The sequence below is a fragment of the Orbicella franksi genome, chromosome 3, assembly GCF_964199315.1.
Source record: "Orbicella franksi chromosome 3, jaOrbFran1.1, whole genome shotgun sequence".
Classification (NCBI taxonomy): domain Eukaryota; kingdom Metazoa; phylum Cnidaria; class Anthozoa; order Scleractinia; family Merulinidae; genus Orbicella; species Orbicella franksi.
The window spans coordinates 23,519,823-23,544,448 of record NC_138147.1 but is presented as its reverse complement, the minus strand read 5'-3'; the positions used below and the strand labels follow the sequence as shown (position 1 = coordinate 23,544,448).

Sequence of the window (24,626 nt, the reverse complement as noted above, 5' to 3'; positions counted from 1 at the left end):
ACTCTTAAGAGTCTTTGCCTGTAAATATGGAGAATCCGACGACAGGTCGGAAAATTCGGATTTTCTTTTATTGCGTCAAAAAGACCCTTTTGGTGAAGTATTTTCAGAAATATACTTTCAAAGTTCTAGCGACTTCACATTTTTGTGAAAGCTAGGAAAGTTCGAAATACCGCGTAATCAACAAAGATGGCCGATAGCATTTATGCAAAATTGCACATTTTCAACAGGCCAGTACAGAAAGAAGGGAACTTGCCTGGATTTCATATTCACACAGTTTGTAATTTACATTTTGATCATTCCTCTGAGCTAAAAGGCATCTTGAAGTAAATATGTTTTGTCTACTTGTTGGCCGTTTGAAAAATACAACTATCTCAATTTAATTTACATGTAAAATTTCAACTGATTTTAGAGGGTCATAACTCTTCTAGTATACGAATCTCTCAACAAATAAAACGTTCTAAAGGAAGAGCTATGCTATAGGTATACCATATCTAAAACCCCATTTACACGCGCTAAAAATTCGGCACGGCACGCCAAATTTTTGGCACCGTACCTAAACCATTTCGGCACTGCACTACCCATTTACACGACCCAAAGTAAAAGGTTTTTCTCCAGCTGGGCACGGTACCAATTTTTAATCGGCACCCCTTCTCTTCATCTCTTGTATTCCCGGGAAATGGCGGATAAACAGCCTGCCGACAGCTTGCCGTCATCTTGCATCGCATCTTAAGGGTAAAATGTGACTTACATCGAAACAGGAAGAGCCATCTTCGGTTCAACAAGGAAATTGAGCCACATCTTGGCGAAATAAGAAAAAAAAAAGACGGAGGAAGAAATGGTTGTTTGCAGCGATGGCTCACGTGGCTTGTCGGAACTTCCGTGAAAGAAGCCTATGGGTGAGACCGAGTAATCAGGCCTGGTTTGACATGGCAGACACGGAGTTTGGTATGAAAATTTTCGAGTTACCAGAGAGAGTTTTCAATTCATTTTGAACGGCTCGCGTTTCGTTTGATGACTTTGAGTGTTCGAGTGACATTTGAATGGACTCCTCAGCCCACAACTCTAGTAACGCTTCTGTAGCTTCATCTGACCAGGTTATTCCTCGGTTTTTCTTAGGCGAGCGCGAACGACGTGTCTCTTCCGTCGCCATTTTGTGACAACCACGCATGCGTATGGTAAAAATCACAACAAAAAGGCCTGGAACGGCACCGGAGAGCTTTTACACGAACGAGTTTTTTGGCACGGTGCCTCGTTTACCCGTACCGAGACTACCTCCGGGAGGTAGTCTCGGCACCCCTAAAATTTTGGGTACTGGTGCCACATTACATTTGGGACCGATACGTTTACACGTCGAAAATTGGGAGTGCCGTGCCTTAAAATCGTCAGCACGGTGCCAAAAATTTGGCGTGCCGTGCCGATTTTTTAGCCCGTGTAAATGGGGTTTAAATGGCTAGTTTGGCCCGTGAAAATTAAGCGCGCTAGACGAAAAACTATAAAGGGTATTTTGACCAATTGCGTCTTTTTTAGACGAGCGAGCAAGAACTTCGATTTCGCAGTCATCTTTATGAAAATAATTCGACATGTTTCATAACACAGATTATTCGTAGACATCGTGCATTGCAGACTTAAGCAATAATTTAAATAATACCTCAGAATAAGCCTTGGTTATAGATGACACAGTCTTCTAGAAATCAGCCGGCGCCCAAGCAGACGATTTTGGCAAAATGTCGGCCCTCAAGGTGGAACGGTAGTCCTGCATTCAAAACTTGAGCACCTTTGGCGAATAAATGGAGAAAGGCATCGCTACTTCTTCCTTGGTTTTATTAGTTCTCTTTTTTTTTTTTACTTTAAAAAAGGGGAACCAGTCCCGACTGCAGCGATTAATAGGACGTTTGCTCGGAACAAAACGCAAGTGTTTATGTAACGTTTGTGTACACAACATGAATATGCAAATTGTTCTCCTTGTCACAGTGTCACGCTATGCAATTCACCACAACAACATATCTAACAACGCTGGCTGACCAGTCACAGTTTTAAACCGCTGCATTTGAACTTTTTCCTCTACATTGTTTAGACAAAGATACATATGGAAAATGGCCAAAAAGGAAGTAGCGAACGTTTCTCGGTTTTATCTGTCAAATTTACGGCGATTTTGGATCGTGAAACTCCCGTTCATGACTTTATGAGTCTTCATGACCCGTCACAAGAGTCACGTCGTCTTTTCACGTAGATTTCTACAGGACTTTGCCGTCTATAACCAAGGCCATTGATTAGGTATGATTTAAATTATTGCTTACATGTGTGATACACAAGGTCAAAGAATAATTTGTGTGATGAAACATGTCGAATTATGTTCATGAAAATGACTGCGAAATCGAAGTTCTTGCTCGCTCGTCCAAAAACGGCGCAATTGGTCAAAATACCCTTTATAGTTTTTCGTCTAGCGCGCTTAATTTTCTCGGGCCCAACTAGCCATTTAGGTATGGTATACCTATAGCATAGCTCTTCCTTTAGAACGTTTTATTTGTTGAGAGATTCGTATACTAGAAGAGTTATGACCCTCTAAAATCAGTTGAAATTTTACATGTAAATTAAATTGCGATAGTTGTATTTTTCAAAAGGTACACAAGTAGACAAAACATATTTACTTCAAGATGACTGTTAGCTCAGAGAAATGATCAAAGTGTAAATTACAAACTGTGTGAATATGAAATCCAGGCAAATTCCCTTCTTTCTGTACTGGTCTGTTGAAAATGTGCAATTTTGCATAAATTCCGTCGGCCATCTTGGTTGATTGAGCGGTATTTCGAACTTTCCTAGGTTTCAAAAAAATGTGAAGTCGCTGGAACTTTGAAAGTGTATTTCTGAAAATACTTCACCAAAAGCGTCTTTTTGACGCAATAAGAGAAAATCCGAATATTCCGACCTGTCGTTGGATTCTCCATATTTACAGGCAGTGGCTCTTAAACCACTTGCCGTCAACAGATTCTAATAATTTTAACTACTGAAAAAAAAGGAAAAGCAAGACTGAAATAAATTTCTACTTTGAGCCAGTGAACTGCGATTGAATTTTTATCACACCAACCTTGCTTCAAAATTAAATTAAGAAATATCTCGTTAGGGAACAGAACCCCAATTTCGAGAGAGAGTGTTTTGTGCAAGGAAAGAAAAATATCCATGACAAGCTCGATGATGATTCTCTTCTTCATGGGCATCTGCATTGGATATCCCTTTACCGAGAACAAATGCGAGTATGCTGAAGAGATTATAGCGATTGATTACTCAAGAGCCTGTCTTAATGTGTTTCCTACACCATCATCGTCAGTGTTCAATAATTATACTTCTCTACTGCTCCTTTTTGGTGCAGAGTGCACTATTGGGATGGTTATGGGGGTTGCCTGCCGCTAAGGAACTAAGGCCATATGGCGCTAAGGTGTAAACTTTAATGTTTGTTTAATTAATTAATTTCAATTAATTAATTAGTCTAGATGCAAGGAAGTAGTGGGAGTAGGGTGGGAAAGGTACGTGTACTCTACGTAAAACACATTCCATCGCCGTCGCTTAACTTTGAACATCGCAAAGCTATATATTTGTTTCAGGTAACCCCTTGCTCTCCTTGTGGTAACATTCTCCTTAGAACAAAACTAATTTGCCCTAAACGCATGCGTAGATTAGTTAGGGTTCGTAGCCTCTATATTAGGTGAAGGATACATTGCATACGGAATCACGCACAAATGTTGAGTGGTTTTCCTTATGGTAGAGCTCAACATGTAAGACGCATGCGTTCTAGCATTGTTAATGTTATACACTATCTTTACACGCAGTATTTTATATATCGTGTCATGTGACCAAGGACGGCAGTTATTTTTCAGGTAGCGCCAATTGTCCCTTTTTATTGCAAAAGTGAAACGTTACTGTGGCTGCGTAGCTTTTAGAATTACAAACAGGTCGGTTCAACAAATATCATCTGCTGTTTTCAATCTACAATAGAGTGCTTGTCAGGGTTCAAATATATTGCTTCTCCTTAGCGACTTGTTTATTTCTTGCCTTAATTGTGTCTGTAAGAGAGACCAAAAAGTTCTCAAATTGTAAATTTGTAACAAAAGAAACCAGGAAAATGCTCAAATATTGCTGCAGACGCCGTGGCACCTAATGAAAGTTCAAATTAATTTAATCAGTCTTTGAGGAGACTCATTCATATCGGCCAAGTAGCGCTGTTTATCTTCAATACTTTTCGTTGAAAAGCTTCTCAGCAAAAATCAATATCGTTGTGTGTTAATTTTGAATTGTTTTATTGTTAACAACAAAGGTGGCAACAGAAAAAGAAAGTGGTATTTCGTGACTATCTAATAATTAAATTAGTTCTTGTTCATCGGTAAAAATTTGCATTTTTAGTAAAACATCGTCTCTGTTCCGTTTCTTCATCACATCAGATATTTAACTTTCTTTCATTTATCTCCAAAAAACAAGGACATCTTCCGTATGTTTTGGAGGAAACAGGGGTTTCATATTACATGGCTTTGCGAGGAAAACAAAAGTATCAAGTTACAAAGTTGGCGTGAAGAGCTAAATTGTCACGTTTGCTGCTTCAGCGTATTGTTGAATTTAAAATGAACGAAAATCAACTTAAAGCACAAGTAGTAATTAATTTGTGCGTAATGTTTGGACCTTGAATGAAAATACAACCTTGAAACATACACACTGCAAAGGGGAAAAGCCGTAGCAGACTACCAAGGTAGACACAAACCGGAAGTGAACCGAGCAGGGGTGAGTACTTATGGGACTACTGTATCAGAGCTATCAATTGCGCTCTGCACTATCCGAGATTGTCTCACTAGTTTTCCACGTAATCAAACGTGTTATTTTCTTGTAGGACGCGTTTTGATTTCATAATCTCGCCTTTGTTTATATATACTTGAGCGGATTCGGAGCAAACCATTGTCGAATAATACAATTAAGTCCGCTTGTTCGCTTGTACAGTACGGTTCTATTAGCGTTAAAAGAGCTGTGTTTGGTTTCTCTGCAAAAGAGAATTTGAAAACTGACTTTTTATGACTACTGAAATGAAGAGAGCTCAAGTTTTTGTAAGGAAATACAACCAAAAAGTGGAGGTTGAAAATCCAGTATAAGCATTTACCAACAGAGAAATTTGGATAATAAATAATACGAAAAGACCCTCTCTCTCAGATTGGCTAGTTTTACATGTGATATACAGTGATTGGTAGTTTTACTCTCGTGGTTTTAAGAACACCGATTTAAAGGATGAGGTCGCCCGAAAACGGAAATAATTCTAAGGTGATGTATGGAATTTGCCAGTTAAATCTTAGGCTTACATATTAACTATGATACAACGAAATCTTGCGAGTAATTGGTAAAGTTGTTCAGATTCCTTCTTCAGCGACTGGAGTTTGAGATTTCCCCTTGGGGTGCGTTATTTTAAAATAGGCTTTTACTAGCGACTCGGCCACATGAAGAAAGTTCTTATCTTGTGTTATCTTACTTCAGAATAAATCTTCTAATACAGTATAGCAATTTGTTCATCCAATTTGTTCATCCCTAGTTTTGTAACACAATTAAATGCACTCTACAATTGTGAAAATAGTTTAAACAATTTAACTAAAGCTCGTTCTCTTTATTGAATGATCATAAATAGTAACATTAATGCACAGCAAGTGATTTAGACATGTAAGTTTTTTTTTTCTTCTATTTAACGAGAACCTAAATTTATAGAACGTAACAGCAAAACTATATAACTATCGTACCAAAAAACGAGTTTAGCTCACCTAAATAATTATTTTAACGACTAGAACTTAATTATCATAAATTAATCTATTTTGTAATTCTTTGCAATACAAAAACGTCAGCTTAAATTGCGTGTAACTACATGTCTATATCGTTGTAAATTGGTAATATATTTTACATGGTAATGATTTCAAAACGTAACCACTCACTCCACTGTGTGAATGAGATTTTAAAATATATTGATAATTTAGCTTTTCTTGCCGGGGCTGCGCATTTTTTATCTACAGACAGTATCTAAAACTTCATTATGCATCTCCTAGAGACAAAATTTGTTTCCAACAAGGGAAGAGTTATAAGCTTTAAAATGCAACTTGAAAATCCCGCAAGAGAGAATTCAAACCACAATTGGAAAGCAGATCATATGAAAATTTGAGTAAAATTGCTTCGAATGAGAAATACAAGGCCCTTGCAAGCATTAAATCATCCATTTTGATAAATGAACACAAACAATTATTCCGATAATTAAAAAAACCTTTTTAGCAAGCTTCCAATTTTGGTTCCATTTGTTAAATGCACGACCACATACAGCGTTCTTGAACGAATAAAACCCATTTGCTGGAAGATGAAATTGATTGATTGTATTTATGAAGTATTCATTATTTTTCAATATGTTTTACATGGCAACAACATGACAGATTTTCAAAACTTTTCTTTCCTGACACACACTAGCAGTGAATTCTCTTTCCAAACGCATAGCTGTGTTTGACAGCAATCAGTTTCACCCATTCCCAAGCCTCGTTCCTTAGATTTCTCTCTCTATCTTGTCACATTTCTCACTAATGAGTAAAACCAATGACAGTTAGGCTCGCTAATTAATTTCCACTAAGTTCGGTTTGACTCACGATACGTTCGACGTCTGAACCGAGACTCGGAAACTCCTCTGCTAAGTTTGTAAACGCATTTAGAAAAAAGGACATTCATTGAAAACCCTTAAGGTACATTGATTACATTTTGAATAAAAAACAGCATTTAGACTGTGAATTATCATCTCGTAGATTTTCACCGCACTAAGTGGATCTAACAACAGACTTTCACAGAAAAATAATGACATTCCTAGAAGTCGCGATACTACAACACACCATGGGGTACTTAACAGAATAAACATCCATGTATGTATCTTACAGTGTGTTTACAACAAAGTCACTTAATGGAGGGACTACGATTGTGTTTCTTAACTATGTTCGGGAATTCGTTTTATCGTGAAGAATTCTAGTGTATGTAAAAGGTGTTTTCGTGACTTTCAAAGACGCGTAGCCCGATAAGAAGTCCTTGTAGGAATCTCTCCAGTTTCTTCTCTTTCCCTAACGTAAACTCCTGTCGTGACTTCTCTTCGAGACATACTGCTCTTAGGAGAGATATTCCCCTCTCGTACCGTGACAGCTTCTATCGCGGAGGAGTCCCTTGGGGGTACATTCTCACTTGGCAATAGAGATCTTAGTCGAGCTATTTCACAGCGGGCTTGGTACAAGTCAGCGGTCTGCTGCATGGCTGCGTCTTTGATGGCGCGGTGTTCACGCTGCAGTAACTAAAGAAATATGCAAGCTCTAAGTTCACAATGAAATACCCTTGAGTAAATAAGTAATTACTGGAGGAGACCGAATTCAACAATTGCCTCATAATCCATTTTTTACGATGACTAAGAGTAAAGATCATAAAAACAATGTCACCTGTAAGGAAACCACGGACAAATGTGATATTAAATCAGAAATTTCTGTAGGGTTTTGGTTCCTATGAGAATACTTCCTTACCCTCCACGAATTGCGAAATTAAGTAATTTCAGTCTTTCTCGTCGCTGCTAAGCTGGGATCTCTCATAGTACATTCATTCATGTGATTCTACCATACCAGTTTCATCATATTTGCATGCACATCCAATTAAATATCACTGATATAACTCTCGGTCACTAGATAACAACTTACCACGTTCTGTCGAGCCAGGTCAAGCTTTTCACACTTGAGCCTTGATATCTCGTTTTTAAACATTTCCATTTGTCTGAAGGAAAATGCTGAAAATCAATGCGAAACCAAGAGTTAAAAATTGACTGCATAAATGCTAAGGCGTCAAACTATCTCAAAACGTTGTAATCAATAAAAAAAACAGTACAGTTTCAATTATTTCCGTTGATAAACCAGCAATAAAAGTTAACGAAAACCTGTTGATGCTAGCGGTGTACAAGAAAGTGGTTTTTTATAGCTACGAGTAATTTTGAATACCACGTTTGTTTAACGTAACACAATCAATGAACTAGTTAGCCAAGTACGTCAGCAATCCCACTAAACTATACTCACCAGTAGAGGACAAATCTTCAGTCGAGTTTAAAGCGCTGCCGGTGTCTAGTTTGGGCAGTGATGGCGGTCGTTCGTCAAACACCTGAGAAGAAGCAGTGATACTTTTTTCAACACGTGAAACTTAATCACTACAATAGACGAAAAATATAAAATTGTTAAGAGGAAAGCAAGGGGCGGGATAATGCGGGTTCAAGTTACTGACCTGTTCCACTCTCTCGGACTCAGGGTCTGTTGGATCAAACATCATAAGGCCAGGTGGAACAGAGCGTGGCCTGTTTGATTCTGACACATCAAACAAGGGCGAAACGATGGCGGTTTTCTTCTGCTTTTGCACAGGAACTGGACTCGAGCCCGCTGCGGACGCAGACTGTGTATTGACAGTAGGGATATCTTGCGCTTTTCTTCGGAGATAAGGCGAGCTTGTCGGTATGTCACGCTCCTTTCTTTCTTCTCGGGATTTGCGAACGTAATGTATAGAAGATGTGCTGCTTTCGGTCGCAATTGAGCTTGACTGAGTGTAGCCTTCAATTCTACCAACATCCACGCTGTCCGGCGTGTCCGAGCCCCTTCGGTGACAAGTCGGAGACCGATCGTACGTCGTAAGTCTAATTGGCTCGTCCGACTCATCTTCGGGCCCCGAACGGTATCCGCCGACATACCGAACTTGGTATTCTCCTGGAGAGCTTCCCTCGTAAGATACTCGTGAAAGTGGTGATTTGTCGAGCACTCGAGAAGGAGTCCTATAGGTACGATCATAACCTTCTAGTATAGGCACTGACTGCGCATGAGTCATGTTCTGGGGCATATTCGACGATAGTCGAGGTGATCCTGCAGAATCCGAAATCTTTTCTTTCCGTGGCTCTGGCGTCCGTGAACGTGTGTTATGTTTCCTCGGAGAATGAGCTTCCTCGTCACGATGTCGAGACATCTCGGACGTGTTCGATTCAGAACTGGAATCGTCTGCCGCGTAAAACACAGCGCTGCTTTTGTTCTGCTCTTGGATGAGAAGCGACTCCATACTCTTACAGCGGCCCTGAGGCTGCTCAAGGCTGAAAACAAATGCATACACAGGTAAGATATCGACAGATACACAACAACTAAAACACAGGGAACAATTGGAGAAGACTGACATCAATTCTTTTTCAAAATTGCTTTTAACAGTGTTTGTATGTAAGCTGTCGTTCATTTCTGAGAATCTAGTGGTGTATCAAGAGAAACTAAGCGATTAATTTCGGTATTCTCATCACCTGTTTGATTAACAATGTATTGAGAAAATAGATGTGGATAGCTTTTGGAAATCACAGGGTAAAAATCTCTTTCTCGAGAATTACATGACATCGATGTTCCCGGTATGAGACTGTTACACTTGCTATCACCTTTACGGACGGCAATAGGCAGTTTTAAAAGTTAAATAACTGCTCTGTTTCTCTACTTTTATTAGTGTCCGTCCAGCTACACTTATTGACTCGACTTACTTCTTTGGTGGCTTAGGAGCCTTCCTGGGCGCTAGCAGACCTTGTGCAGATTTTCGTCTTTCCTTCGCCTAAATGGGAATAAAAATCACATCACCTCTACATCAATGATGAGGGTTGAGGAAGGCAATTATGAGGCGCAGTAAGGAAACCGACTGAGTGCGACCCAGAGGTTGAGAGCGGTTCAAGCTGTTCTAGTACAAAGCACTTTGCTTACTGTCTAGCATCCGATTCAAAAGATGTTTCAGCAGTAATACTTGCATAATAAGTTTCGGCCATATGTTTACACCGTTCGTGACCACATTGCTCACTGGGAGACACAAAACGACTAAAATAATTGTGAAAACACATTGAACAACGTGTAAAGCTCTTATATGCTGCCATTTACAACAAGCTCGAGATTCTCCATGAATTTCTTTAAAAGGTAGTACAGTGGAACTCCACCTTACAGTCACCCCGTTAATACGGCTACATTTTCATGGCCCGTGTTAACGGGGTTCCAACGCACTAAAGCTATTGCGTTACATGAACACGACGGAAAAAAAAGGAAGCGAGATGACAGTGAAATTAACAGAGAAAAGCATTGCATAGGTTTTCTTGCTCACCCTCTTGGCCCAGGTCTTAGGAAGGCTGTCATCGGAGTCCACGTCATCTGATTTAGTAACACGTGGCTCTCTCATAGAAAAGGTGCGACTAACAGGGCTGCCTTTACGTAACGCATTCCTGATTTTCGATATCTTGTTGCTCCTCCGTGGAGTCTAAAGCCAGATACACACACACAATTAAAGATTGGTGATATGGCATTAAGACATCCTCTAGTTGATGATATTATTTACTCTCATCAGCTTGTTTCTCGGCATTGTATTTACATAATAAGGAGATATCAGACGTTGATCATAATAACAATCCCTAGCTAGAGCCTTACCACCTCCTCCCCCACAGCATCAAGAATCAAAGCATTCTTTTCAAGTAAATCTTTAGCTAATCCTCGAAGTAGAGTGGAGCGTGTTCGGTCCTGAAAAAATAAATAGACAAAAAATAAGTAACATGTAAACGGCGTACGGGTACTTAATAAGATTAGAATATTATTAGACTCACCGCTAATTTGGCGAACTCTGCACTGTTGTAAGCTGACAGCTCTGCATTTATCAGTTTGGTCAACAAGAACTTGCGAAATTCAGGGCCCTACAAACGACCAAATGATGCTCATCATGACAGGAAGCTCAACATTTGGTTTTAATAAGGGAATGAAGGAGGACACCAGGAAAGACAGACAATGAGGGTTGGAAAAAATGTTTGAACGGAAAAATCGTGCAACATCGCAGTGACAAACCTTTTTAAAAATTGCAGGATTTGGTAGTTTGGGCCCAAAATGAGGAACATCTTCACGAGCTGTCACGGACACCTAGAATGACATCAACAATTTTTGAACTAAATAAACTAGCTTCACACAATCGAATTACCAAGATCATTTGGTTGGTCGGTTGGTGAGATACAGAGTATGTGGAAGTTGACCCTCATTCAGACATCACTAAAAACAATTAGATAATGAGCGCGAGCTTTCTTTTGCGTGACATAAATCTCTCGAGTCATGATCTAATAGTTTTGATATTAACCTACTTGTCGACTAGTAAATTATGTAAATCTTCTTCACAGATACATCGAATAAACGAAAAAGCTACCGCCATTGCACACAGCCAGTAAGTTGCGTAGCTTAAAAAGGAATGGCATTCGTGATAGAACACTAGGACTTAAATTATTTCTTCTAATTCATAGAATCAGTCCACTCAGGAACAACGCCCAGCACCAAAACAAGAGAATGTTGTTCAACAAACCCTGAACTGGGGAAAAGACGCATTTGAATTTCAAAACATATACCACACCTTGTATCTCGTGTTGCTGGTGTTTGGTTCCTCGACTTGTACTACTATGAAGACGTGTAGAAAATGCGAGCGGATAGAAACTGGTGAAAATGGCGTGTTCTCATCCTAAAGGCAATCACAAAATTGCTTGTTAAAGAAAATGAAGACCTATCCATCACTGAATTCTCCTACACCGCAATGTGCATGTGCCTTCAACAAGAAAATACAGACCCAGCTTTTATCCTTCTCTAAGAAAAATATTCTTCCAGTTGTTAACTGAGGCTGTGAAAAAAAACTTTCGAGAACATAAATTTGTAAGGGAGCAAACTAGCTAATGCTGGTCTGACAACTGGCATGGCTTTACCTTATTTATGTTAGAAAAAGAATCGGAAACAATTCGAATGTTTCCACAAACGTCTGCCAAAAATGGCTTACTTGCTCTCATGGTCATTTAAATAACTAGAACACTGAGAGAAACTTACCTGGAAAACTATAGCAACAATATCATTGCCGATGTGCCTCTTTCTTTGAACCTTGAAAGAGAACAAAAACAAGATCGGTAAATCTACAACATACATGTAACCATTAGGTACACAAGTTCAAGCCTTTTAGTTCAGATTCCAATTCTTCTAACTGAATTCAGTTCTGGGAATTTGCTGAGAAATCAAAATAATATCTCCTAGTTGATAACTGCACTTGTTCTCGTCACAGATTTGCTTTAAAATTCACAGAATGATATTGCAAAGAGAAATGAAACCATCATTATTTAGAATAAACGGTGAATTATCCAAGTGTAAACGAATGTGCTTGTCAGCAAGAAAACGGAGACGCTAACACTGAGTTCATCAGGAAAACGATGATAAACTAACATATCGGTAACACTTCCTTTTAAAGCTAAACTTGAATTTCATTGACACTGATTATTTAGAACATTCAAGTTTTTTCTCCATACCTGTTGGTTGTCCCCACTACTGTACGGTAGGAGTGTTGAGACGTGAAACATTATCTCTCTGCAATGAAAAATAAAAAGCCATGATATAAACATGTTAATAAGTGGTATTCAAGCATGCCACATGACCAAAGACAAAGTACCGCACAACAGAGAGTCAATCATTACACCAGCAAAAATCGATAGTAAAATGGGATAAAATGCGATTTCTTGTAAATGCCCAGAAAATAGGCAAGCTTAACAAGTAGTTGCAAAAACCCTGAGTAGTGTACTCCAGTCTGTCACAATGAAAATGCATTTGTAGTTATTTGAAAACAAAACCAAAGCCATTCCAAAAGGTGATTGGCTCACACGACGTTTTCTCTGCCATTCCATTAAATTCAGACATATATAATAAACTAATATATAGACTTAGCCAAGCCTAAAAACAGAGCTCCTGAACCGGGTTGTTGAAAACCAGATTAAGCTAACCCAGGATAAGCGAAAATTTTTGAGTTTTTTTAACTTTGCAGTGAGGTTTTCTATTCATATTGTTTGGCCGTCTGAGTTTGAATAATCTCAAACTACACAAAAGATGAACGGTGAAAAACATTTTTACACAAGAAAAATACATATTTTGGTTAACTTTTAATCCTGGGTTAATATTAACCGGCTTCAAAACAACCCTGCGCTGATTAAACAGTAAGTAAATCCGGCTTGAGCCCGCGATCTAAATTGAAAAACCAGTACTTGGTTGGCGGTCAACTTTAAGAAAGCACGTGATATCCATGAGCTCAAAACTTGAATCCGCGATATGGTCACGTGATACTGATCAGCAGATACCCTGTTTTGACAGGTGTGAATTGATCATAGCATGGATGACCAATATCAAAGATGTACGCTGTAAACCAAGGCTACGTAATTATGAACATGTCTCGGCACAGGCGGCCCAGACGTTGAATACGATTAATACGTGACATTATGCTGTTGGCGATTGCGTTACAATTTTAGCCGTTTATAAGACAATGTATGAGAATGCTTCGAAAATTACTCTAAATGCTACGTGTAGAAAATAATTTGAATAAAATAACTTACCTTGTGTTTGCATTGCGTTATTTTGATGAATCTGGGTTCCTGGAGGTGGTTTAGAGCCATTTAGGCGAGTTTTACTTTCTGGCGGTTTGCTTCCCCTAAAGAGAAACGAAAGGCTGGCGACCCACTGGCCCGACGGCCCGCACTCAAAGCTCCGTAAATTCCACAAAAATGGTCTAATCTCGTCAAAATTGCCTCATGGCAGCCGTCGATAACTCTTCTTCCCATTCGCCTTCTCCCAAGGTTCCAAAGTTTATCTTAACTGCCCGAGAATCGGTGGTTTTCAAGCTCTTGCTTTCCATTTCTGCTCCGTCTCGATCCGTAACCGATTATCTTGGGCACAGGATTTGAATTTCTAGCTTAACGACCTCGCCATCGTGACAAAGTCGCCTCCAACCGTCGAGAGGCACGGGGCATTTTTTGATCATGAAAATTGCACCGTGCCGAGGTGTTAACTGAAATTAGCGCCTAAAAGCACTGTTAACTGCAAAAATACAAGGAGCAAACAATGTCCAGCTGAATTTAGCGCCTAAAAGCACTGTTAACTGCAGCGAGAGATGGCAACGAGTAACTGACCAATGTCCCGTGCCTCTCGAAGCATTGTCATACATTGTCTTATAAACGGCTAAAATTGTAACGCAATCGCCAACAGCATAATGTCACGTATTAATCGTATTCAACGTCTGGGCCACCTGTGGTCTCGGTCAACTTATTAGCTGGAGTATCGCCGCCATGTTGCGACATTGTGAAGCATATGCACCCACAAGGACACCGCGGAAATACGTTTTTTGGGGCGTGATACAGTATTTTGCTGGTCAGCGGTACACCTTAACAAAACTACAAAATGCCTGCAACTTTTACATTGTTTTCGCAGCGAGTCTTGTCGACAGTCAAAAAGATACAAAACTTAGAGCGCACACTTTAAACTTAGCTTTTAAACTCCGCTCATTTGTTGGATAGTTCTCAGTTAATATTATATATTGTGCCAAAGCCAAACTGAACTTGCACACGGTGCGAAATTGTTGTTGTTTCGTGAGAGTTCATGCTCGCAAGCGGCGAGCCAGTGGCAATTTACGTTACGATGTGCGCTAAGGCTAAAACTAAGCAGCTTTTGTGTTGCTGTAGCGGTGTTCTGAGGACATCAACTTCTCAAGTTTGTTGAATTGATGGGCTTGAACCGTGTGAATCGGTATGTCAACGGCATTTCGATCAAATTCGTCGGGAAGACATGCTCGTGTTCGTCCACTTGTTCGATTGGGGGCACTCGCGTAAGTAAACCCGGTCATCCTGTCTCCACTCGGTATTACCGAATTATGGACCAAGTGGGCCGAAATCGAAGCAGTGCTTCGTATAAATCTTGAAACACGTTGGTGTAACAAGTGTAGGACTGAATCCCTAAAAGGGTTCAAAATCTGGCCTCAACTCGGGGAAGAATTCACCGAGGTATGTTTTATCATAAAATATCCAATTTTAATTATACTGTACTTCAGTAAGCTTAAGGCTGGCGAAAATAAAATTTTAAATTTTCATGTTTATTATTGTTTCTTTGTTTCTTGTCATAATTTCGAATTGTTGCAGTTCTGTATTTTGCTTTTAGCGCCTCTAAAGTGTGAAAATTATTTTAAACTAGTTGCATAGCTATTAGAGTTTAGAAAAAAAGCTATTTAGCTATTAGAAAAAACCACAAGTACATGACATCTGATTATCTTAAGATGGCAGAAGACATGGAATACAAAGCTGTTAAAAGGGTAATTAAAAATACATGCATATATTATTGCAAGACAATAAAAATACCATAAAATCTGGGTAATAACAACTTCCAATTAAAACTCAATGAATGAATTTCATTTTTAGTTATAAATAGGTTATCCCCTCTGTATTCACACAGCAATCTTCTGATTGTAAGGCCACCCAGATAATTTCTGACCACATTACCTTAGAGCCTGAGACTCTGTATAACTTTCTAAGATTAATATTTGTTTACATATTACTATTATCTGGATTTCCCAATAAAAAACTTCTTCTATTGTACATTTTTTTCTATTTTGGCTCAGCAAAAATCCTTTTCGATACTGTCCATGGATGATTTCCACAACACCAATGCTGTAAAAACACCAACTGAGAGAACACTGACCAATGCTCTCCATATGACAACTCCTCTCCTGAACATTCAGCCATCTGTTGATGGTGGGGAGAGGCAGGGGGCTGGAGCCTGGGAGAATATGGGGCAGGAGCCCGGGAGAATAGGGGCAGGAATCCAGAGAGAAATGCAAAATGCTAATTTTTGTCATTCATTAAGGCTTCAAATACTTTCAAAAACAAGAACTGAAAATGTTACTTGACTTTCATTTAGTGTCTTTAGAGACTTCTAGGCCGATGGGCAAAGAAAAATTTACCCTTGGGCTCAAAATGAGGCCCAAAATGAAACCCTTTGACAGTGGTTATGTCATAGGTCATTCACTTGAAAGACATGGGTAAGAGTAGCAAGGCTGAAAACGAAGGAAAAGGAAATGCCCAAGGGGTGTGCAGCTAAATGACTAAGATGTGTTTTGAGTCTCTTAATTTACAGGGGTCAGGAGTAGGACAAACAAGGGTGGGAGTCAAGAGATAGAGGTATGGGAAGTGGGAGGTTCTGACTCCGCTGTCTCTTCCCCCACTGATGCAGTACCTTGTCCAAGTGGCCCATCAGGCCAGACTTATCTTGGGTTCTGTAGCATGAACGGACTAGGAGTATTTCTACTACCCCCTGCCGGATAGGATGCTAGTCGATCACAGGGTTACCCCCAGCATTATATTCACCAGTACCCATATGTACACCTTTGTGGAGAGAGGTACCGTGAGAGTAAAAGTGTCTTGCCCAAAAACACAACACAATGTCCTTGACAAGGGCTCAAACATGGACCGCTCGATCCATTGCTGAGCGCACTAACCACAAGGCCACTGCACCTCCCACCTTGTCCCTTAGGCCTAACCTTAACCCTAAACCTAAAAAAAGGAGTCTGTAGATTTCAGTCAAGTTTATCTCTTTTATCACTTGTGTATTTGAGACAATTTCTAATTTCCTCGCTTTCTGCCATTCAGTTTACAGTACCAAAGCCTGATTTTAAGTGATTCGCAACTACTGACGGAACTTGTTTTTGCAACTTACAACTTCAGATTTTGCACAAAATTTCTCACTGGAGAAAAGCAATGTTGTAGAACTTAAGTGATGAACTAAATGCAATGAATATTAATTTGTAAGAAATGTATCTGTTCTTTAATACATGCTTTTGTGTCTAGTATCTGAGTTGGATGTAGCGAAGATATATTACCAATGGTTTGTAGACGACAGTAAGCCAATTCAGAGACATAGTGGCATAAACAAACCCACTTGTTAGTCAAATATCACAGGAAAAAAAATAAATACATATAATTATATAATTTATTGCCATCAGGTGCTATAATGTCTTGTAATAAAGTAGTTACAAGTTAAGTAAGAATCTTACAGAAGGGAGGATGATACAATATTATGACTAAAGGGATCATAATTAATTTCATATTGATTCAAAGCACGTGATATGTACATGTCTGATTCACTAAGCACATACAATGTAAAAATTATTTTGTAGTGATCGAGCAAAGCTCATCTGAATTAAATTAAATGAAAGGAAAAACAACAACAGTCAATTATTTATATCAGTTGATACACTGCGCGTGTAAGATAGGGAAAAAGAAATCGAAAAGCTTCAAATGACTGAGTAAACAAAATAAACTAGTGGGTTTCATAATTTGAAGAGTTGATTACTGCCTCTCTGAAATGTTGAATGTCTTTTCAGCATCAAAAGATGTGAAACTTGACCACATCCCATAAGTGGAAGCGGTTTCGTGTAAACAAATTCAGGTGTTTGGGCATTTTAAAATATTTAGTTACCTGTGCATATATGTACAAGGAAACGGTCTTGAAAATTTCCACGTACTATCAACATGTAATCGACGTAAACAAAAAAGACCTCAAGCGAGGAAAAATTGTCTATGAACCGAACATATTGAGCAGTCTTGAATGTTTTCAGTATTTCCAGCGTTCGCTGCAGCCAGCAAATCACAATATTTTCGATTTCTACTCCCTTCGCAAACGCCACCATTATATATAAATGTAGGCTCAAACAATCTTTAATGATAGAGAAATATCTTGTGAATGAAATGAACAAATGTTTTATTCTGACAGCAAACGGCTGGTACAAAAAAATTATTTCACCTGTTCCAAAAGGCGCAGAAAGTCAGAAAGGTGATAGAAACGCCAAACAACCCAGTCTTTAAAGACAAATTCTTATCAAAGTTTCTTTGACGCATTGCGAAATATAATCTAAGGCCCGGTTCATACGTCGCATTTCTGCCGTGTCGAATTCAATTCAACGAATTAAATTCGACAGAAATTCGACGTCTGAATCGGCTGCCGCATTTCTGCCGCACGTTCGACTGGTCTTGTCGCATTATCCGACAGAAATGCGACACCGATTCAGACGTCGAATTTCTGCCGTGTTGAATCTAATGCATACATTATCTTAATGTATTGAGCATGCGTAAATGTGTTCCCGCCAAAGAAAAAGAAGAAACTTGGCCATTCTCGACCCAATGCAACCTGAGCATATTGCAACACATACTGCTGCGTTGTCAGCCTTCTTCTTCTCGTTCCATTGGCGGACAATTTTTAGCAAAATTAAAGTCCTTCGTCGCTCAGTCCTTTCGTCCACCATATTGAATACTCCACGTTTAAAACATTTTCCGCTGGCCGACATACCCGACGGTATAAATTCTGAATTAAGTGCGACACAAGTGCGACGTATGAATCCACAGTCGCATTTCTGCCGCACTTAATTGAATTGAATTCGACACGGCAGAAATGCGACGTATGAACCGGGCCTAAGTGAACAAGCACCACATGTCGGCGCAAAGTGAGTGTGAATAAAACGGTCCCGACTCACATGTACCTTAACCACTTCATGCAAATTACACTTTTAATCCAACTAGTCTTCAAAATCCTTGCAAAAGCTTCATACAGAACCAATCTTCTGCTTTGCTGGATACCCATTGTTGTTTTCGACAATTCTGAGGCGAGGGCGACTGAAGCAACACGATCCAGGCTCGAGTCAGCAAACTACATATTACCCAACACAAAATGACTCCCCTGTACCCCTATTCATTACCGGAACATTGTTTGAGTATTAAAAACCCATTTAAGGACGTCAAACTCACCAATAACGAGAAGTATCAAGGATATTTTCGACCTTAAAACGAACCAAAATACTGATCTGGGAGAACTGATCGATCGATCGAAGGACAGCACAGCCTGATGGTGATGACCACTGACCAGTTACGGTGACGTCAAAAAACGTATTTCCGCGGTGTCACCCACAAGCAATATTGCTGGCCATTTTTACCACGAGAAAAGCGATTCACAGATTTCTATGAGTATGGGGCTCCACTTGGCGGCCTTTTGGGCTGCTGGAGCTCTGCTATTAAGAAATATTAAATGAAGGATTTCAGAGAGCACTCTTAGAGATACAAGTACCGGTAGTTCTTACTTAGAATCCAAGACTGTGTGAATAGACGTTTCTCCTGTTTGGCCATGCTTCACATCCAGGCCTCCATTAAACCTGGAAAAAATAACGCAAGGAATTGCACTGAGTGAAATCTTAATTAACACTGACTATAAAGGAAAGATCTGTAACCAACACGACAGAATATGTAACTAATACAAAGTATTTATATGTATGTTAAAGAGTTATAACCAATTCTGGTACTAATTGATCAGTCGTGGTATATGATTATCATATTTATAAAAAAGCCTACGTAAATAATGCACTAATTTCTATTTGCAAACTTAAAGTGAAAACAAGACAGAAGGGAATAAAGAACGTGAGTTTACTCTCCATTGTTACATGCTATATACCATAATCCATCAGATGTTTCACTGTGTTACAAAATTTTACATAAGAGATAAAATGCATACATGCACATGGACATGTAGAAACATTTCAACATAATTCACAGCTTACCCTTTGAAGTTTTTCAGAGACACCTTGTCACCTAACAACTCAAGGAACTCATTCATGCCTGCACTGTGAGTTTGATTGCAAAAATACTCCTCTTCTGTTGTCTGAAATTATGCACAACACACAAATTATTACATAGAGTGACTGATGTCACACCTGTTTTGCACATATAACTTCTGCAACAGGACTATCTAATAAATAGAAAAAATTTCCATGTTTCCACGCAGTTGTAGAAACACGAGTGGAAGTTTGGGAGAGTGAGAAATGCTGTGGGAACACAAGTCAGAAGTCGATAGGCAAGGGTTTGCATAGCTTTATCAAGTTCTCCCAAACTTTTATGGAAAAAATACACATGCTGATTGGTTTAAAATCATATTGCTGTAACTCAAAAAAAAACACACCAAAGTTGTCACAATTATGTTGTTCATAATTTTCTTTTTTTTTTTCATTTCACCATATATTTGCTAACATTTATTAACACTGTTTGTAAAATTGTGAATCATTACCTGTCCATATTTCTGGTAGATCACTCCAAACTTGAATGAATTTGATAAGTTGTGTTCATCATACTTTACAATCAGTTCTGATGCCTGAGATTCACAAAAGAAAACATAGACAGTAAGAAAAGGCAAAATGAAAACTGACAGGTAGAATAAAATCATGGAAGGAACATTCCTAATTTGAATAAAGGAAAAGTTTTGAGTTACTTGAGTCGCTAAACATGTAAATGTACATGTAAATGTGATACATGATACTAAAACGCTGTTATAACTACAGTGTTCTTTACAGTGTACTTAGATTTAAATATTTAGTGAGTAACATTGGTGCATACAGTCAGTGGACCTTTCTTGGCGATATGGTGGCCATTTTGAATTCCATTGTTTCAAATAGCTATTATGGGATGCTCAGGAGGTAAATACATACTAATATGCCCCCTGAGCATCCAATAATAGATATTTGAAACAACAGAATTCAAAATGTTTGACATATCGCTAAAAGGGTCCATAGTTAATTTGAGGAAATACCAGAGCTTGTGAACTGCAGATTGAACATTATATTACAATATCATAGATGGTTTTTCTTTCCATGTAGTACAAAGTGTCAACAGTGAAAGACTATGAATACAAAACAAATGTGTGGACGTCAGGAGATATTGAACAGGAGGTTACCAATATTACTCTTTTTTATATGGCAAGGTGGTCTTGAGGTAAATCTGAGCATTCTGATTGGTTCTTTCTTGGTCAGGATTTTACAATATATGGATCGTTTCCTCCATGGTCCTCCTTGTTGTTGACTCTACATTAAATTCAATATAACTGCATTACAATGTCTAGTGCGATTACGATAATTATGTACCTTAGGATGAGCCAAAACTTGAAATTGATCCACATTGTCTGCATCCTCCCCAAGAAGATACTGAAAGGAATTAACACAAACTGCTTACAAACACACAACATGCACACACTGCATGTTATAAATAAGCTAAAACCACAGAGCTAACCTTGTTAAATTAACTGTGTTCAAGCTCAGCCCTCAAAAGCGTCAAAAAAAAGTAAAATTTGACATTCTTTTAGTGAACATTTATTTTAAGGGAATTTTGGTACCTCTTGTCCAAACCTTCGCTGTTAAGATTCCTCTTTTAAATATATATGTCAAATTATTCTTGCATTTTGATTGGTTCTTACTTATGATCAATTGGAGACCAGACACATGGATGACATCATTAACATTTTCCAGTTTCTTTATTCTATAAAACAAATAGAGTCCATGTTGCAGACTGCATCTGTCCAGTAATCGATCACAGAAAACATGAAAATGTGATAAGAACATCAGTGACTTGGTTAATTGCCTCCTGTGTCACTTTTTTTCTTACTACATTTTGACATCATCTGAGATGAAATTTACTGAACACACTCACAGCAACATAGATTACAGCTTTTACCTGAATGAACCCCAACAGGTCACAAAGGAAAAAACATATAAGTAATGAATATACAACAGCGTTTTAGATAATTTACACAGAGCTGTTCCAGGGTATATTACTTACCTTAGTAATCTCCCTTGGACTGGGATTTTCAGATAGATTTTCTATTGGCAGGGAGTCTGCAATAGTCTTTTCAGTTGTTCTGTTAAGTACAATGAAAACAAACAATTGTCCACAGCTTAATTTTAATTACACAGTAATAATTATTATAAGTAACAATTAATAAGAAAACTTGTCATTGAATTATGTGTAATATTTAATTTTTTTGGTTTGTACTATACATAGGCACATGCAGTCTGTGACTGAAAAACTAACAGCATTTTTTGTAATGCATTACAAAAGTTGCTAGCCTATGTCAATTGAAACAGATTCAACTGCAGGTAAATCTGGCTGTGAACAAGTACCCTAATGAGCACTCAGACCCTGTCATATTCCACTCCTTCCCCCTCCTTTTGCTTGCTAGTATGATTCTGTATAGTAGAAGTCTATTTAATGGCACTTGCAAACAGTTCCCAGACAAAATCCAGTAACTAGTGATCTTGTCTGTGATGCAAACTAAAAAGATGCATGTCATCAAAAGGGTGTGAGCTACATGACAATTAATAAATCAACAAAAGGCTCAATGTACAGCTGTACCTTAAAATAACTCTGATAAATCCTTGTGTGTCACAGCCATCCAGCTTTTCAATCTCTTGCTTTACAGACAAGATAACAGGACCAAGTTTCTCATCATCACAAATGAAATTCAGATGTTCCTGAAGTGTCAACAAACCAATGAAATTATTGTAATTATGATAAAACATGTGCATTGTACTGAGCCCTCTTACGATGTTGGTTAATTTTGAAAATGCAGTGTCACAACTATACTGTATTTTGATTCAGACATGTACATGAAGATGACACTTGCATGGCTGTGCTGAGTCAAAAGAACATGAACCAGAGTGTCCACTTAGTGCATGAAAAATAAGACATAATTATAGGCATATCAAAGGTCACCTCAGAAACCAAAAACCCAGGGAAATCTCTTGACGTATTGTACAGCATGTCATTGTTAGATGACTGTCTTTAAATTATACCTTAAGCCACAAACATCTCACTTGACAAGTGAAGCACAATTTCAAATTAAAGTAAATAATTTCCAATAAAAGCTAAACTCAAAGCTACATGTACATGTAATTACCAAATTTCTAATTTAGACTTGTTTTATCAAACAAAACCACAGAGGACATAATCTAATCAAGCAACAAAGTCTTTGAAAGCAAACCTTTCCAATGAAATCCCTCCTGTAACTCTGGATGACATTACTTGTCTCAATCTTGCAGTCAAGATGCTTGAAATTGTGGCCATTAATGTTAGAATGGTTACTTCCTTCCAACCAGTATTCACCCCCAACAGGCAGAACCACTAAAGGATAAGGTCCACCTGCCGCCAACACCTGCAAAGCATAGGGGATGTTGATAAAACATGGCTAAAATTAACAAATCTATGAACATCAAAGGTCAAACTCACTGATGATGATCTGGCTGAGACTGTTGATCATGAGGTCTTGGAATTTGACCAATATTAGCTCCATAAAACTAACAATGGTATGTTCAATGTGCTTGCTTATTTTTAAATGGAATTATTTTGGAATACATGTATACAGTCTGAAATATACAGGCTATCAAATGCAGTAGTCTTAAGCTATGTCATGTACCTCTCTGACAGGGTCAAGATCTCTCGGCATTGTATCCTCTTTCTCCTCTTCTGGATCAGTTTCTTCTTCTTCTTTTGAAATATCACTCTGAATTGTGATTTAAAAACATATCAGTATGCATGTAGGTCTGTGTCAGAGCCTAGTGGCCCATCAGGCCAGTGCTTACTGCACATGTTTCTCTAGTTTTTATAACATGAATCTAGATAAGGAGTATTTCTGCTTCCCCCTGGATGGAATGTAAGTATATCACAGGGTTAGCCCCAGCATTAAACTGCCTGGTACCCATTGCTACACCTAGACAGAGAGAGGCACTGTGAAAGTAAGTGTGTTGCCAGAGGGCATAACACAATGACCCCAGCCAGGGCTCATAACTCAGAACACTTGGTCTGGAGTCCAGAATAATAACCATTACGGCACAACAACTCCCAGTACAAGAACATGTAAATTGCATGTACATAATGAACATTTGTCATCAAGAATGAAAATCACTATTTCCCATGCTCCCAATGAAGACAAGTCCATGTTTGAGCCTAGTTGCCCATCAGGATGTCCCTTACATGTATCCAAGGTTTTGACACCATGAAGGACCAGAAATCTTTTTACAATGTACTTCCATTTGGATGGGATGCTAGTATTAGTCTGAAATCCATTCATACCCATGGTCACTGTAAGAGGGGTGTGGACAAAACCTGGGCCTAGGCCCATGGGCTAGCCCATGGGCCAGCCTATGGGCTACCCTGTGGGCTACCCTATGGGCTACCCCCGTAAATTTTTATTTTCTTTTAATTTTTATTTTTTTAAAATTTTTTTTCAGACTGTTGTTATTATTATTAATTATTAATTAATAAATTATAATAAATAATTTATGAAATGAAATACTAGGAAATCTTGCGCACGAAAAAAGCATATCTTCAGACGTGAAACGTCTCACAATGCTGAATAAGCCCAAGGTTATCGATATTAAGTTGAAACATCTTCGGATTTTCCTCGGCAATCTTCGGCAATCTTCGGAAGTCTTCAGAAAACAGTCGGAGATATACGGAAAATCGTCAAAAACCTTGTTATTAGTTGCTTGGAGATATGAAATGTATCTTGCACACTCGAAGATAATTTCATATTTCCGCACAACCATGTAATATCCTCTATATATTATCATTAATTATTATTAATATCAATAATTAATTGTTATATTGTGAAAAAATACTCGATTTTGATTGTCTCAGAGCAGTGCAATTCAGCTGTAACAAAAAGTGTAACACCAGTGCAAATTACACATCATTCTTCTGGAATACGTTTGCCTGAAAAAACATAGAGGATATTACATGGTTGCGCGGAGATATGAAATTTATCTTCGAGTGTTCAAATCGATATCTCACGAGTGAGCGCAGCGAACAAGTGGGATATCGATTTGAACACGAGAAGATAAATTTCATATCTCCAAGCAACCATGTAATATTCTGTTTATTATAT

General features: G+C 38.5%; 1 protein-coding gene across 1 annotated transcript in view; it reads right to left on the bottom strand.

The window, feature by feature from the left end:
- Window positions 1-4,447: 4,447 nt before the first annotated feature.
- LOC145482664 (uncharacterized) overlaps window positions 4,448-24,626 on the bottom strand; it is a 38,161-nt gene continuing 17,982 nt past the window's right edge. Inside the window, exons 5-24 of the mRNA XM_081461279.1 lie at window positions 23,157-23,243; window positions 22,725-22,895; window positions 22,097-22,215; window positions 21,524-21,602; window positions 20,833-20,892; window positions 19,983-20,066; window positions 19,480-19,580; window positions 19,006-19,077; window positions 12,377-12,434; window positions 11,907-11,957; window positions 11,446-11,550; window positions 10,896-10,967; window positions 10,661-10,747; window positions 10,488-10,577; window positions 10,168-10,320; window positions 9,566-9,633; window positions 8,293-9,139; window positions 8,091-8,172; window positions 7,722-7,807; window positions 4,448-7,327 (exon numbers count right to left, since the gene is read on the bottom strand). Coding sequence (XP_081317405.1) covers window positions 7,043-7,327; window positions 7,722-7,807; window positions 8,091-8,172; window positions 8,293-9,139; window positions 9,566-9,633; window positions 10,168-10,320; window positions 10,488-10,577; window positions 10,661-10,747; window positions 10,896-10,967; window positions 11,446-11,550; window positions 11,907-11,957; window positions 12,377-12,434; window positions 19,006-19,077; window positions 19,480-19,580; window positions 19,983-20,066; window positions 20,833-20,892; window positions 21,524-21,602; window positions 22,097-22,215; window positions 22,725-22,895; window positions 23,157-23,243 — 2,757 coding nt within the window. The 3' untranslated portion in view covers window positions 4,448-7,042. The remainder of the gene's footprint in view (window positions 7,328-7,721; window positions 7,808-8,090; window positions 8,173-8,292; window positions 9,140-9,565; window positions 9,634-10,167; window positions 10,321-10,487; window positions 10,578-10,660; window positions 10,748-10,895; window positions 10,968-11,445; window positions 11,551-11,906; window positions 11,958-12,376; window positions 12,435-19,005; window positions 19,078-19,479; window positions 19,581-19,982; window positions 20,067-20,832; window positions 20,893-21,523; window positions 21,603-22,096; window positions 22,216-22,724; window positions 22,896-23,156; window positions 23,244-24,626) is intronic.